The sequence below is a fragment of the Nicotiana tabacum genome, chromosome 5 (assembly GCF_000715075.1).
Source record: "Nicotiana tabacum cultivar K326 chromosome 5, ASM71507v2, whole genome shotgun sequence".
NCBI lineage: Eukaryota > Viridiplantae > Streptophyta > Magnoliopsida > Solanales > Solanaceae > Nicotiana > Nicotiana tabacum.
This window is the reverse complement of record NC_134084.1, coordinates 164,833,674-164,851,129: the sequence shown is the minus strand read 5'-3', so window position 1 is coordinate 164,851,129 and position 17,456 is coordinate 164,833,674. Positions and strand designations below refer to the sequence as shown.

Sequence of the window (17,456 nt, the reverse complement as noted above, 5' to 3'; positions counted from 1 at the left end):
AACAATACGTCTAAAAAGATGAAAGAAGGAGTTGGAAATTGCTCTATATTTTTTGAATTTGAAGTCAAAATCTGACTAGCCACTATATTTTTTTGTTTTGTTTTATGTAGATGAATTTAGAATGGAAAATCGAAGAAGAAGAAATCAAAAAAGCTAAAACTTGAACCCTTTTTTTTAGCAAATCCTTGCATTCTTACCTACAAGAGAATTACAAGCTGATTTGGAATATAAATTACACTACCAAAAACAACAAAATTAAGAAAAAGATACCCAAAAAAGGAAAAAACCAACAAAACCACGGTAGTAATTCCTAATACAGGTGGTTCTTCAGCTTGGATAAGCATAAGCGAGGTGAGTAACAATGGCGGAAGTATTAAATCCATTAAAATTGGACCCAGCAGCTTTAGTATAAGCACCCATATTAGGAAAAACCAGCCAATCATTAACCTGCAGCTCCGGTAACTGGTAAACCCTTAAAACAGTATCAAGAGCATCACAAGTTAGCCCAAACACAGTCATCGGGAACGTTTTCGACCCGCCGCAGGTGACGCTACTACGATTCAATAGAACAGCTAACGGCGTTGCATTCACCGTCGCATGGTCGTAAAGTACACAGTTCATCGAACCGTACAGCCCGTCGTTAATCCAATACTCCTCAATTCACCCCTCACTCTTTTCCCTATAATCGTCATTGCCGAAGTAAACGCCGTCTCAGCAAAAAACCGACCCGGTTCAGCTATGATTTTCAACTCCGGTTCGTCATCGAAGTGTTGTTTTAAAGCTGATTTAATGGCGACGGCGGCGGTTGTGAACTGGTGGCCGGATGTAAACCCGTCGCCGACGTCTAGAACAGTCATTTTCGACATCCGAGTTTAGCAGCTGTTTCAAACACTCCCTTAGCCGCGGCTATGGCGCCGAGATAAGCGTTTGAATCGGCATCTCCGCTACCGATGTGGAATGAGATGCCGGATACGGTGAGACGGGCGGCTTGAGCTGCCCTGAGCAGCGGGTCGACTTCTTCTGGAAGCGCGCTGTATTTCGGGCCCATTGGGCATCTCGCGTTGCCGTCGAGCATGGGCTTGATTCGGAGCAAGAGTTCAAATTTCGGGTGATGCTTTCAGATCTTGTAAGGACGCCCTAGGATTAGGTGGGGCGCCTTGACTAAGGATAAAGCCAAGGAGTTGGAAGGAAGGTTATCGGCAATGAGAGCTTGGAGAAGTGGTGGGGACGCAAACACAATGTGGTCGACGACGGCGGATTGTATAAGAAAGGCGGCGAGAGAGGTGTTAGGGATATCTACGGGCCGCAATGGTGGTCACAGAGGAGATTGGTGGTGGAATGCAGTTGTCCAAGGTAAAGTGAAAGCGAAGAAGGCGGCTTACCTGCGGTTAGTAGGGAGCACTAACGAGGAGGAGAAGAGAGAGAATAGTCAAAGGTATAAGGTAGCTAGGAAGGAGGCAAAGATGGCAGTGACGGAGGCTAAGACGACAGCTTTTGCTCGTCTGTATGAGGAACTAAGGAACAAAGGCGGGGAGAAGAAGTTATTCCGACTCGCTAAGGCGAGAGAGAGGATAACTCGAGATCTAGACCAGGTGAGGTGCATAAAAGATGACGACGGCAAAGTTTTGATGGGAGATGACCAGATTAAGAGGAGGTGGCAGACCTACTTTCATAAACTTCTAAGTGAAGAAGGAGATCAAGATATTAGACCTGGGGAATCGAGGAATGCCGACAGTCACCATGAATTAAGTAATTGTAGGGACATTGAGATCGATGAAGTCATGGAGGCAATGCGTAAGATGAGAAGGGGCAGAGCTACCGGGCCAGACGAAATCCCGGTTGAACTGTGGAGGTGTGTGGGTAGAGCAGGCTTAGAATGGCTTACTGCATTGTTTAGTGTTATATTCAAGACTAATAGGATGCCGGAAGAGTGGAGGTGGAGTACAATGGTCTTGTTGTATAAGAACAAAGGTGATGTCCAGAGCTGTAACAACTATAGGGGCATCAAATTACTAAGTCATACCATGAAAGTTTGGGAGAGAGTGGTAGAAATAAGAGTGCGAAGGACGGTGTCTATTTCAGACAACCAATTCGGGTTCATGCCGGGGCGATCTACCACAGAAGCTATCCACCTTATTAGGAGGATGGTGGAACAGTACATGGATAGGAAGAAGGATCTTCACATGGTGTTTATTGATTTGGAGAAAGCGTACGATAAGGTTCCTAGGGAGGTCTTATGGAGCTGCTTAGAGGATAAAGGGGTCCCGATTGACTATATTAAGGTGATTAAAGACATGTATGATGGAGCTAAGACTCGGGTTAGGACAGTAGGAGGCGACTCTGAACATTTTCCAGTTATTACGGGGTTGCACCAAAGGTCTGCGCTCAGCCCATTCCTATTTGCCCTGGTGATGGATGCACTGACTCATCATATTCAAGGGGAGGTGCCATGGTGCATGCTATTTGCTGATGACATTATTCTAATTGACGAGACACGAGGCAGTGTCAACGAGAGGCTAGAGATTTGGAGACATGCTCTTGAGTCTAAAGGTTTCAAGTTGAGAAGGACGAAGACGGAATACCTCGAGTGCAAATTTGGAGTTGAGCCGACGGAAGCGGGAGTTGAAGTGAGGCTTGACTCTCAAGTCATTCCCAAGAGGGGTAGTTTCAAGTACCTTGGATCGGTTATTCAGGGGATCGGGAAGATTGACGAGGATGTCACACACCGTATAGGGGTGGGGTGGATGAAGTGGAGGTTAGCGTCGGGAGTCTTGTGTGATAAGAAAGTGTCACCGTTACTAAAAGGTAAGTTTTATAGAGCAGTGGTTAGGCCTGCCATGTTATATGGAACTGAATGTTGGCCGGTAAAGAACTCACACATCCAGAAGATGAAAGTAGCGGAGATGAGGATGTTGAGGTGGATGTGCGGGCATACAAGAATGGATAAGATTAGGAATGAAGATATTCGAGAGAAGGTGGGCGTGGCCCCCATAGAGGACAAGATGCGGGAAGCAAGACTCAGATGGTTCGGGCACATTCAGAGGAGGAGCACTGATGCACCGGTGAGGAGGTGTGAGCGACTGGCTGTAGTGGGCACGCGGAGAGGTAGAGGACGACCTAAGAAGTATTGGGGAGAGGTGATCAGACAGGACATGGCGCGACTTAGGATTACTGAGGACATGGCCCTTGACAGGGAATTATGGAGGTCGAGTATTAAGGTTGTAGGTTAGGGGAGAGTTGTGAATATTTCTACAGCACAACAGAGTGAGACTAGCCAGTTAGGAGTTAGACTAAGAAGGTCATTGGTCATCTATTGATGCAGGGCTTTACCTGCTAGTTTTACTATACCAGCCATCTTTATCGTATTTCGTATTCTGTATTTCATATCTATTGTATCGCTGTTATTTTATTATGCATTTTTGTGGTACTAATATATCGGCTTCTGTTGTTTTTTGAGCCGAGGGTCTCCTGGAAACAGCCTCTCTACCCTTCAGGGTATGGGTAAGGTCTGCGTACATATTACCCTCCCCAGACCCCACGTGTGGGATTATACTGGGTTGTTGTTGTTGTTGTTGTTGTTGCTTTCAGATCTTGTAAACCTCGTCTTCTGAATCATATGTTGTAAGATTCACCCCAACTTTTGCTGCAAAAATAATATCGGATTCCAGTTTGCATGGATTTAAGAAAACAATACGGTCAGGTGAAATGCCAAGAGATAAAACATACTCAATTTCAGCTCGGCTAGCACAATCAAAATTTGAGCCCATAACAGATAAAATTGAAAGGAACGACCGTTCAGGGTTACATTTAATAGCGTAAAATGGACGGATATTTGGGAGAGCAGATTTCCATTGGTCCATAAGAGAAACAGCCTCACCCAAATCTAACACGTAAAAAGGTTGTTTCTCATCTTGTAATTTTTGGGTTATGATTGATAACATGAAATCTTGTAAGGCATCTCTTGAAAGAGGGATGACTTTTCTGGTGACGTTTTCCGCCGCCGCCGCCGCTGTAGGAGAAGCTCCGCCGCCAATTGTGGACTGAAGAATGGCCACCGGGTTCAACCCGGAAACGATGATTATTTGGCCGGCCATCCAAACAAAGGAAGAAAAGAGAGAGGTAAATGAGAGAAAGGAATCAAAGGGAAAGAAAAGAAACTAGGGATTTAAAAACGTTCCTGATTCTCATCCTTGTTTGCCGTTGATCTTGAGGTGGTTTGCGGTTGGTTTGGGGCTGGTTGTCAGAAGGTGGTCGTGTGACTGGTGAGGGGTGTGGTGTCGCTCCCCCTTTTTCCCTTACGGGAGCCCGAGTTTCGACGTTCATGGGAGAATAACTCGTTTCCTTTTGGGAATTTAGGTATTTGAAGAGTCGCCACCTAAAGGATTATGGTGTATTAGGGCACTTAGAGTAATTAACTCATGGACTAGTTTGCATTACCAGAGATTAGGGCAAAGGGATAGAAAATAACCTTGAGGGGAAGGTGTTAGGCACCCCTCGCGGTCCACAACGGTGGGTCCCGACCGAACTTAAACTATGTGAATTAGTCATTTTAACAAATAAACAGTTGTAAAACATACTTGCAAATAAATGCATGTTTTGACATTCTAAGTACATGTATGCTTTAGGTAATGGGAGCAAGAAAGAGGTTTGAACAACTTACACATATATAAAGAAAAGTAAATTCATTTAAACAGTGGGAGTTGGGAAAGAGAGGTCCTAGGTTGGTTAGACTACAGGATCATACCCACACAATCATCGGTAATCACTCTTCAATGAGGGGATACACGTGACATTAGCGCTAGTCATCATATCCTTACTACCCAATTCCCTCCCCTTGGTCAAAGCCTAAAGCGTTATAGCAACCTTGAAATATATCTTATGCGTGCACTATCCGTCCCTTCCTTGTGGCCCTGGAGGTATTTAGGACCTCTAATTTAGGTAGTTCTAGACCATCCTAAGGTACCCAAAGGAGAAAACTCTAGGCGTCAATCAAAATAGTTAGGACTGCATTAAAGAGAGAACAATTAAAGGCTCATATTTTACCTGCACAAACAGAACAAGTAAGTATATGTCTCAAACAACAGTTTCAGGTATTTAAGAGAAAACCTTAGAACATGATATATGGTTAAGGAGAGAGTATACAGTATTGAATTAGGACTAATGTTCAAAGATCTGTTCAGTTTACCTACTGAATTTAGACCTGTTGAATATGAGCAGTTACAAATACGAGGCATAGTTTTATAGTTTGCAGAATTTTAATCACTCTGCAGGCTTGCCTAGGCGCATAATAGTGATATCCTATGAGCATGGTATCTAATCGTTGATCAGGAATGTAGTAAAACAGTAAATAATTTTTAAACGGACAACTTGGATCCTATAGTCATGCTTTCTAGTAATATTATTTAACGCAATGTTGACGACTATTAAAGAAATGAGTAGGTTAGTTAATCTGATTCAGAACTTACAGGCACGAGTTAAGCTAATTTTAAATCTAACTAAGCTAGTTTTAGATCCTATAAACATGATTTCTAATTGAACATAAGGTGAAACAAGCAGAATTTATTTGACCAAAACGAAATCCCTATAGGCATGACTTCTATTACAACTGATTTTAAATCCTATAGGTGTGGTATCTAATTATTAAAAGCTGATTTTGATCTTATAGGCATGATGTTTAATAAAAGTAAAGCAAGCAGAATTCATTGAAACCAAAGCAGATCTTATAGGCATATTATCTAACAAAATCATTTGAACCAAACGAGCCCCTATAGGCATGTCATCTAACAAACACATTTGAATCGAAATAGACCCTATAGGCATGTTATCTACCCAATTTTACCCACAATATACAAATATCTTCCCTTTTTACTAGTCACCCCAATATTTGTTTATAATTAATTATTACAGACCAAGAATTGAATAAATTACATAAATATAAATATACATTAAACTATAGGGAGCCTGAAGTAGGCCCAAAGCAATCCTAGTTTATCAAGCCTTCACTAGTTTCAAATGCCCAAAGTTCCATAGACCAATTCATGTCTAGGTGCGTCAGAGTTCCCTAAGGATCTAAAGGATTCTGGGCAGTGCTCACACCCAGACCTTTCTCAAATAAGAACTGATTTATGTGCAATGTGGAAGTGTCAGCTCTGATATGCTAGAGTTCAGAGAGACCAAGTAGTACACATACCAGAGAGGTAGGACTTAATGAACTAAGAGAAAGTGAGAGTGCATAATGACTTGACAGAGTTTGGTAAACAGCAGCCAAATGGGCCTTAGTAGTAAAAGATTTTCTAAAATCAATACTAGTTGGGGTGGAAAACAGTTTGAGAAAACATGAAGAACATTTTTGATATCAGATTGCAAGTCACAGAACACACAGTTTCAGAAACATTTTGGGCAAGCAGATTCTTCATAGAGGGAGAGAAGGATTGGGGGACACATAGAATACAGCCTAGTGTATAAGGAAACAGATATACAAATGAGTTTGTGGAATTGACGAGTTAGTTACAAAGATTACAATAAAGACATGTTGATAACACATAAGTCTTAGGCACACAATTAGAATACTTTGTAGGGCTAAATACCTTAACAAGATCTCGTTAGTCAAACTAGAATAGGTAAGACTTAAATAAACAAGCTAGGCAGGCACTTCATGAAGCATTCAAAGTTTAGAAATACTAATCACATATAGAGCAAGCAGGATGTAGACATGCTAGGTGAGACAGTAAGCAAACAACGTAGCTTGGACATACTAGTGAACAAAAAGGTTTCATGCAATTATCTAAAGGCCGAATTGGGCATACTAAACAGTGAACAAATCCTTATGGGTAACTATACTAGTCATAGCTTTTAACAAAACAGAACTCCAATCATGCTAAGTGATACAATAGTTAGGCAGTATAATCTAGGCATGCTGTCACGATCCAAATTTCTCACCCTCGGGAGTCGTGATGACGCCTATTAGTGAAAGCTAGGCAAGCCGACCTTTGGAATTATTTACCCTTTTCCCATTTTTTAATCCTTTAATAATTTAAAGCCAATATTATATAAACAGCGGAAGACTAAAACGTAATATATTAATAAAGGTTCCAATACTAATCCATACATAAACTACCCAATACTGGTGTCACAATTTCACAGACTGTCTAGGAGTACTACAAATAAAGGCCTGAAAGAATTATTACAACACTATCTATGAAATACATGAAAGAAACAAAATAAAAGTATAGAAGGAGACGCCAAGGCCTGCAGACGCCGGAAGGACTACCTCGGATCTCCAGATGGACTGAAGGCAGCAACCCCAAAGCTAAGGTCCAAAAGCTGCCGCACCGGGATCTGTACACAGTGCAGAGTGTAGTATCAGCACAACCGACCTCATGTGCTGGTAAGTGCCTAGTCTAACCTCGGAAAAGTAGTGACGAGGCTAGGACCAGACTACCAAATAAACCTGTGCAGTTAAATCATATACAACAGAAAATAAAAGCAGGAATGTACAGTTAAGAATGGAAGGGGGAAACATGTTACGGGGAAACATCAATGATAACAGAAGGACAGTAGGTAAATATAAGGAACACCATAACTCAATATCAATAAGAAAAAAAAAATCAAACAAGTGCACGAGGGAGTGGTAGCGACTGTCTTCTAGGTTAGGTCTGTTGGTTTTTGTTTGGAGAAGAAGGGTCCATTGGCCTAGTCATTTGAAGGTGGGTGACTGAAGATGGGGTCTTCGCCGGCGGCTGGGTTAGCTGTTTCTCTAGGGTTTGTGTTAAGGAAGATGAATGAGAAGGGTCCTAGGGTTTCTTAGGTGGTGGGGGAGGAAGAAGAAAGGTGATGATGGGTCCTCATGTAAAAAAAATGGCTTCAACTTTTTTTGTCTTAGGCGTTCAACAACTTACGTCTAATGTGTCTACAGAAGAAGATAGGTTTAGGATTGTTTTTAAGTGTCTTTCTAGGGTTTTAGGGGTATTGGGCTTGGGTTATTATGGGCTAGATCCGATTGGACCAAATTTGGCAAAATATACCTTTAAAAGTGGCTCTTTAACTCTAGTAGACTAAAAATATTAGCTTCTAAAATAACAACTACAAAGTTATGAAATCATTTCTAATTAATTCAAGTAAAATTAAAAATTAAAAGTGAAACTATTTTATATCAATTAGCTAAAAAGAAAAAATATTTTTGTAATTTTTATTTTTGTGACAAAATAAAGTAAAAGAATGAAAACTAATTGAAATAGCGATATTAGGCCTAAACTAAATATTTATATGCTAAAATATGTAAAATCTTGGGGAGGGTCAAATATCACATGTCTACAACTGCTCCTCTTTGACTGGAAATACGAAGAGTTTTCAGACAAAGGATGATGAGACAGGTTTTTTGACCCAACTCTTATTTAGAGAGACCAAAAACTAAGAGAAAGGAGAATGTGACCGAGCCCTGGTATCTGAGCTACCTACATATTCTTGGCTATAAAGGAATCAGGCCACGTGTAGTTCAGAAGTAGGAACAGTGATGGAGTATACCGAGGTGACGAGTTGATTGAGGTGACGTTGAGGTTCCGGTCTACGGTTCCTGCCATTACATCAAAAATAAAATGAAAAATTATACCAAAAATAAAAGAAAAAATACAAGATCCTATCTACTTATTGTCTTGAATCTTCTTTGAATCTTCACTTGTCCTTCAACATGAATTTGAAATTCACCTTATTCTTTAGGTGGGCATCCTGCTGACTTGAATTTGAAGAAAACTGGAGGTTGACCCTGTTCTTCAGCCGGGCATCCTGCTGCTTGCAAGTTAAATAAACTTGAACTTGGAGTAGACTTGAGCTTGAAAACCTTGTTCCTCAGGTGACTCGTGTTACTTTTTATTTGAATAAAAAATTGCCCATATTCTCCAGACGGGTTCCTGTTGTCTTTCACTTGAATCTTGAAAATTAAAAGTTGACCCTGTTCTTCATGCGGGATCCTCCTGATGCCTCTGACTTGAATCTTGAAAATTGAAAATTGACTCATATTCTTCATGAGGTAGGCTCCTGATGCCTCTCTGACAAAAAATTTTAAATAAATTCCCTTGTTTTCCAGGTGGGCGCTTGATGCTTCAACTTGAAATGAATTCCCTTGTTTTTCAGGTGGGCGCCAGAAACTTCAACTTGAAATGAATTCCCTTGTTTTCCAGGTGGGCCTCTGATGCTTCAACTTGAAATGAATTCTCTTGTTTTCCAGGTGGGCGCCTGATGCTTCAACTTGAAATAAATTCCTTTGTTTTTCAGGTGGGCGCCTAATGCTTCAACTTGAAATGAATTCCCTTATTTTCCAAGTGGGCGCCTGATGCTGCAACTTAAAATGAATTCCCTTATTTTCCAAGTGGGCGCCTGATGCTTAAACCTTGAAATAAATTCCCTTATTTTCCAGGTGGGCGCCTGATGCTTAAACCTTGAAATGAATTCCCTAGTTTTCCAGGTGGGCGCCTGATGCTTCAACTTGAAATGAATTCCTTTATTTTCCAGGTGGGCGTCTGATGCTTCAACTTGAAATGAATTCCCTTGTTTTCCAGGTGGGATGCTTCAACATGAAATGAATTCCCTTGTTTTCCAGGTGGACGCCTGATGCCAAAACTCGAAATGTATTCCCTTGTTTTCCAGGTGGGCGACTGATGCTTTAACTTTGAGATGTATTCCCTTATTTTCCAGGTGGGCGCCTAATTCTTAACTTTGAGATGTATTCCCTTGTTTTCCAGGTGGGCTCCTACAACTTAAACTTTGAGATGAATTCCCTTGTTTTCCAGGGGGGCGCCTGATGCCTAAACTTGAAACGTATTCCCTTGTTTTCCAGGTGGGCGCCTGATGCCAAAACTTGAAATGTATTCCCTGTTCTCCAGGTGGGCGCCTGCCATTATAACAAGACAGACAAAACAAAAGAAACTTTTCTGTCCTAGTTTGGTACTAGGAACATCTGTGAGTGTTAATCGAATCCTGTTTTCCAAAAGAGCTCTAAGAATTTAAAAGCTAAATCTCATTATCTAGAAGGGCCCTGAAAACGAAAATTAAATCTCATTTTAAGAGTGAAAACTTCAAAGCTAAATTCTACTTCCTAAAGGTAAAACTTATGCTAAATCTCATTATCTATGAAGGTCTTATTAAACTTAAAACTAAATCTCATTATCCAGGAGGGTCCTGACAACTTAAAGCTACATCCCATTATCCAGGAGGGTCCTAAAAACTTGAAATTAAATCCCATTATCCAGGAGGGTCTTGAAAACTTGAACTTAAATCCCATTATCCATGAGGGTCCTGAACACTTAAAACTAAATCCCATTATCTGGAGGGTCCTGAAAAGCCGAGAATGAACTTACCTGAGCCATGCTCTCTTCCTGGAGGATCTCTGCAGAACGAACAAAATTCCTTGCCCTTGAACCATGCTTTCCTCATGGAGGGTTCCTGTAGATCGAACAAATTTTCTTCCCCCTTCTCAAACCGCCTTTGTGTCGACAAAATTTGGGCATGACACTTGAAAAATTCAAGCTTCCAAGCTTTGATTTGGACATAGTCTTCGTCCTTGTTTCAAACAAAGAAAACTTGTGAGTTTAAATATGGTGGTTGGTTTGTGGCCTTGACTTTAAAGGCGATTGCTCCTTCACTTCCTATGATAACTTTGATTTTAACTCAAAAGACCTTGCTTGTTTATTTACTAACCACTTTCTCTGACACCCTTATCAGAGAAAATACCTCTGATCCGTTCAAACCCAACACCCTATATCTGTTGCATTATTCATGAATTGACATATACCAAACCTTTTGTATTTCACATGAATTCCAAAGCACGTTGATTGTTACCAACTCAGGTTGCGTACTGTTCTTTCCTGACATCTGCCACTTTGATGTGCTAGCCAGAGTCCGTTTTGTGCAATTGGAAAACTGATGGCAAATTTTGAAGTCATTTCTCACTTGTTCTGACCAAACAGACTCAGGAAGAGGAAGTAAACAAGACAAAAGAAACAGATTAAAGGACAATGGAAAGAGATAATTCCTAACAAGAAAACCACAAAGTAGAAACTTATCATATGTGGATACCATCTCTAATGACCATGACATGCACCTTTGGATTAAGTGGCCTAATCTATCAAGCAAGTCTAATGTTCAACTCTTGTTGTACCTCTGAGTTATGAAACTGGGCTTCCATGCTCCGATTATCCTATCTGATTCACGGTCCTTATTCGACTTGTAGTGCCAGAAGGGTTTTCACCATCAAGCCTATCTCATTTTGTTCTTTCTCTAAACTTACCGTCGCATTATGGTGCCTGTGAAGGTTTTCACCGATAAGACTCTATCATTTTTCTTTTCTTCTTTTTGTTTCTCTGATTCTATAGATGACAAGGCATTAATGTCACGACCCAAACTGAAGGGCCATGACTAGCACCCGACCACACATGCCGAGCACCAACGTACATTTCATCTAACCTTCATTATTATCTTTTAAGGCTGACGAGATCAATATAAATGGTAGACCTAGATCATGGACAACCAGCAATAAAATATGACGGCATGAACATACATAGCAGGGGATGACCAGACAATCAAGAAACTACATATAAGGTATGAGCTACCACGCTACTATGAAAGACTATACAACAAAAACTAGCCGACAAGGCATACCAAACTATACATGAGCCGACACCTGTCTATGAGCCTCTAAAAGAACATAAGTGTTGCAACATAGCCGGAACAGGGCCCCGACATACCCATAATGTCTATAACAAAAATTGCATACCAAGACCAAGGCAAGTCCGGAGAAGGGATCTCGCCAATCACCGCTGAACTGGACAGTCTACTGTGGTGGGGGAGCTGCACCTGCCTGTCTATCAGGACCTGTAGCACGACATGCAGCGTCCACAAATAAAAGGACGTCAGTACGAATAAAGTACTGAGTATGTAAGGCAAGGAACCATAAATGCGATCAGTAATGTAAGCAAGGATAGAGAATATACAACCTGTAACATCTTAGTACCTCTGAGGGCTACTTACATGAAATGCATGATACATATGTATAAATACATAAACCTTTAAAGCATTCGCCTCTGTGGGCATCATCATCATCATATCGTACCCGGCCATAATAGGCTCGGTAGAATCGTACCCGGCCACGTGGAGCTCGGTAAAACCCAACTGATCAGTGGTTGCACAATAGGTGCCGTACCTGGCCAACTATAGCGTGGCTCGGTAGAGTAAAATAGATACATATATATAATGCATGCTCGACTCATGGAATCACATTCTAAACCTTTCGGAGTGACGTAAGGTCGGTATCCTCTATACACGTTATTAGGACTAACTCTTCACTATGAACCTTATAAGATTTAGGAAGTACGAACAACATTGATAACATAAGAATAAGAGAAGTAACATTAACATCAATCGTTCCATAAGAGGGAAAACAATGTAAGTACTGCTAGCTTCTAAGAGTAGAGTATCTTGGAAGCTTGTTCATTACATTATGTACAATCGAAGTCGTGCAAAAGAAGGAAAGGGATAGCCTCACATACCTTGTATATACTGCCCCAATCTCAAGCTATGCAATTGTCAAAACTCCTTAGTCTACAATAAGAGAAACGATACTATCGTTATCATTTAAGCGTCATAACTATTATGTATCGACCACAACCTATTTTACGATGAAACGGACAGCACCTCCCCTATATATATGACCTCACACCATTCAAAACAGTTACCAAACAGCCCAAACAACATCAATAATAAACATATTGAGCCTCCCAAAATAGTCCACACACAGCCTAATCACTCCATACATACGACGACCACCGTAGTCGTGTCAAACAACCTGGAAATGTTACGAATAACTATCAGCCCATAACCCTACATATATATGGTGTTTCTCCACACCCTTACTCCTCCAAAACTCCACAAGATAGTAGTAAAATATGCAGCCCAACAACAACGCAAAACAGTCCACAAAACAATAACATTACTACCAAGCCTTTCGATATATATCTCACAAGTTCTAGCTTCAATGGCTTAGCCGCAACTTGGATAATCTTAAATACATATAGAGTAAGAGGTTCCTTACCTTTATACAGAAAGAACAACTCCAATTTGACCTTAAATTTCCAAGAAATATCCCTCCAATGCTGCCACAACAACAAAAAAATGAAACTAGCGATCAATTAGTGTTTTTCGGCACTAGAATCACTTTAGAAGGCTTGAAATCACCTAGGATTGATATTAAGAACATTAGGGAGTATTTACAGAACATAAACCCTTTAAAACAACCTCCCACACGAGCTGGAACGACACAAAAATGAGCAACAACAAGAAGAACAAGAGACTTACTAGCGCCACGGAATTCCCGATACTTGATTTGTGTTGTTTGCCCTTTTTTTGGGTCTTGAATCTTGAGAGAACCTTGAGAGGATGTTCCTAGGGTTCTAAGGTCTGAAAATAGTGAAAAGAAATGACTTAAAACGGGTTGGAGTCATCCTATATAGGTCCAAATATCTTAAACCGACTTAGTGGGCCCCATAGAGAGGTGCTTGGCGCAGTCTCGCGAAAACGCGAATATCTCTCTACTCCGAGATCATATCAATGAACGGTTTAATGCATTGGAAACTAGACTCCTAGATATTTAATTTTGTTGGTAGATCACCCCATAATTCCTTGTAAATTATGAGAAATGATTAGAAACATTTGACCCAATATTTAAGTAAAATTATGAACCTAAGTTGCGACAACTTTTGTCGACTTTTGTTTCATAACTCGTTTGACTTCAAGACTTATGATACGGATATTATATGATTAAAATACCTTAATAAATGACCTCTTGAGTGTATTAAGCACCGCTAGATTACCTGAAAATACGAGTTACAACATCCTTGATTCGTTTAACTTCTAATACTGGTTAATCACCCTTATACACTCTTGTATTACTTAAGACCAATAGGATTGACTTCTTATCATCTAAAAGATAATTCCTTCTTAGATTTATGTTAACTAGTATATGGCATGAACTAACACATGTGGATATGGGTTGTAACACCCTCCCCCTTAGGAACATTCGTCCTCGAATGTAAGGGTTTATGGGGAGTTTAAATCATCGTGGATTCCAATAGAAATTTCCGATCAATTTTCCCCTATAAAATGGTCACTAGCAAAACTTGCAAGTAATTAAGCCCAACATATGGCTTCACAAGGCTACACAAAGCATTATGCGTATTTACATTATCTACATATCACCATTTTGTATTAAGGAGGAGTATTCTCAAATTATTGCTTACCTCATAGAGCCGTTTCACCTTCCAATGTATCCTGTCTTCCACCAGCATCCTTGTTATATTCATTCTGGAATAAGTAAGGGTATTTAGACTTCATCTCCTCTTCTGCTTCCCATGTCATTTCTTCCATATTTTTGTTCCTCCACAATACTTTGACGGAAGCTACATCTTTTGTTCTCAGCTTGCGAACTTGCCGATCTAATATCGCCACTGGCACTTCTTCATATGATAGGTCCTCTGTAACTTGTACATCTTTGATAGGGACGACTCGAGAAGGGTCTCCAATACATTTTCTCAACATAGATACATGGAATACCGGGTGGACAAATTCCAATTCGGATGGCAATTCTAACTCATAAGCAACCTGTCCAATCCGTCGAAGAATTTTATATGGCCCGATATACCTTGGACTCAGCTTACCTTTCTTCCCAAAACGCATAATACCCTTCATTGGTGAGATCCTTAGGAAAACCCAATCACCAACCTCAAACTCTAGATCACGACGTCGGACATCAGAATAAGATTTTTGCCTGCTTTGTGCCGTCCTCAATCGCTCCTGTATCACTTTCACCTTCTCAATAGCTTGGTGAATCAAATCTGGCCCATATAATTCTGTTTCACCGACTTCGAACCATCCAACTGGTGATCTACATCTCCTCCCGTATAGTGCCTCGTATGGGGCCATTTTAATACTGGAATGGTAGCTATTGTTATAGGCGAATTCTATGAGTGGAAGATGATCATCCCAATTCCTCTTAAAATCTAAAACACATGCTCGTAGCATATCTTCCAGTGTCTGAATGGTACGTTCAGCCTGTCCGTTAGTCTGCGGATGAAATGCAGTGCTTAGATTTACCTGTGTGCCTAAACCCTTCTGGAAAGACCTCCAAAAGTTAGCCGTAAATTGAGCTCCTCGGTCTGATATAATAGATATGGGCACACCATGAAGCCTAACAATCTCCTTGATATACAACTTTGCATAATCTTCAGCCGTGTAAGTTGTCTTCACTGGCAGAAAATGGGCACATTTTGTAAGTCGATCAATTATCACCCAGATGGAGTCAAACTTATGATAAGAGCGAGGTAATCCAATAATGAAGTCCATATTAATCACCTCCCACTTCCAGGTTGGAATCTCTATATTTTGAAGCAATCCACCGGGTTTCTAATGTTCTATCTTTACCTGTTGACAATTGGGACACTGGGCTACAAATTCTGCAATAGACTTCTTCATATTATCCCATCAATACTGCTCTTTGACATCATGATACATCTTTGTCGAGCCGGGATGGATGGAATATCGGGATTGATGAATCTCATTCATAATCTTCTCTCGCAACCCTGGCACATTAGGCACACACAATCGGCTCTGGTATCTCAGTGCCCCATCTTTTCCGATCCCAAAAGCCATACTTTTACACTGTTGAATGATTTCTCTTAATCGTACTAAGATAGGATCTTCATATTGTCGTGCTTTTACCTCGGCTACCAAAGATGATTCTGATGTATTCTGTACAGTAGCACCTCCGTCATCAGAGTCTAACAATCTGATTCTCATATTGGCTAGCTGATGAAGCTCTTTAATCAACCCTCATCTACCTGCCTCAATATGTACTAAGCTTCCCATTGATTTACGGCTGAGAGCGTCTGCCACAACATTGGCTTTACCGGGATGATACAATATCTCGACGTCGTAGTCTTTCAATAATTCAAGCCACCTACGCTGCCTCAAATTCAACTCTTTCTGCTTGAAGATGTATTGTAAACTCTTGTGATCTGTGTAGATGTCAACATGGACGCCGTATAAGTAGTGCCGCCATATCTTCAAAGCATAATTACTGCAGCCAATTCCAAATCATGGGTTGGATAATTCTTTTCATGATTCTTCAATTGTCTTGATGCATAAGCAATCACATTCCCACGCTGCATCAATACGCACCCCAAACCTATACCTGAGGCATCACAATATACCACATAATCTTCTGTTCCTTCAGGAAGAGTGAGCACTGGTGCAGATGTCAATCGATTCTTCAGCTCCTGAAAACTACGTTCACAAGTGTCAGACCACTGGAATTTGGTAGCTTTTTGTGTTAACTTAGTCAATGGTGATGATATAGAGGAAAATCCTTCTACAAACTGCCTATAATATCCTGCTAGTCCTAGGAAGCTGCGGACTTCTGATGGTGTTGTAGGTCTCGGCCAATTCTTTACTGCATCGATCTTCTGAGTGTCGACACTAATACCCTCATCAGATATCACATGGCCAGGGAATGCTACTGAGTTCAGCCAGAATTCACATTTGGAGAGCTTAGCATATAACTTACGATCCTGAAGCGCCTGTAATACTATCCGCAAGTGGCCCGCATGTTCCACCTCCGAACGAGAATACACTAGAATGTCATCAATGAATACAATCACGAACACATCAAGATAGGGCCTGAATATAGTATTCATGAGATCCATAAAAGCTGCTGGGGCATTTGTTAGCCCGAACAACATCACCAAGAACTCAAAGTGCCCATATCTTGTCCGGAAGGCCGTCTTTGGAATATCCTTCTCCCTAACCCTCACCTGATGATACCCTGAACGTAAATCAATCTTAGAGAAATACTTGGCACCCTGGAGTTGGTCAAACAGGTCATCAATTCTTGGAAGTGGATACTTGTTCTTTATAGTAGACTTATTCAACTGTCGATAGTCGATACACATCCGTAACGACCCACCTTTCTTCCGCACGAATAGGACTGGTGCACCCCAAGGTGAAGTGCTAGGCCTAATAAAGCCCTTATCTAGCAAGTCCTTCAACTGCACCTTCAACTCTCGCAACTCTGCCGGGGCCATTCTGTATGGAGGAATAGAGATCGGTTGAGTGTCAGGCAACACATCAATGCTAAACTCAATCTCCCTTTCAGGAGGAAGGCCTGGGAGTTCATCTGGGAATTCGTTGACCACAGGGATTGATTGTAAAGTAGGCGGTTTCGCCTCCACATCCCTAACGCGAACGAGATGATAAATGTAACCTTTTGAGATCATTTTCCTTGCCTTAAGATAGGAAATAAACCTACCTTTCGGTGTAGCAATGTTCCCTTTCCATTCAATGACGGGTTCACCCGGAAATTGGAACCTAACCATCTTCGTACGACAGTCAACATTTGCATAGCATGAGGCCAACCA

General features: G+C 41.0%; 1 protein-coding gene and 1 pseudogene across 1 annotated transcript; both read right to left on the bottom strand.

The window, feature by feature from the left end:
- Positions 1-279: 279 nt before the first annotated feature.
- On the bottom strand, positions 280-1,063 carry LOC107814877 (ornithine decarboxylase 1B, chloroplastic-like; annotated as a pseudogene).
- A 2,521-nt stretch (positions 1,064-3,584) lies between these two features.
- On the bottom strand, positions 3,585-4,094 carry LOC107769544 (ornithine decarboxylase 1B, chloroplastic-like). Its single transcript, XM_016588772.1, has one exon. The coding sequence runs from the start codon at positions 4,092-4,094 to the stop codon at positions 3,585-3,587; it is 510 nt and encodes a 169-aa protein (XP_016444258.1).
- Positions 4,095-17,456: the final 13,362 nt, after the last annotated feature.

Bases quoted from the DNA above. Each gene is read 5' to 3' on its own strand.
- LOC107769544 (XM_016588772.1), bottom strand. From the start codon at position 4,094: ATGGCCGGCCAAATAATCATCGTTTCCGGGTTGAACCCGGTGGCCATT.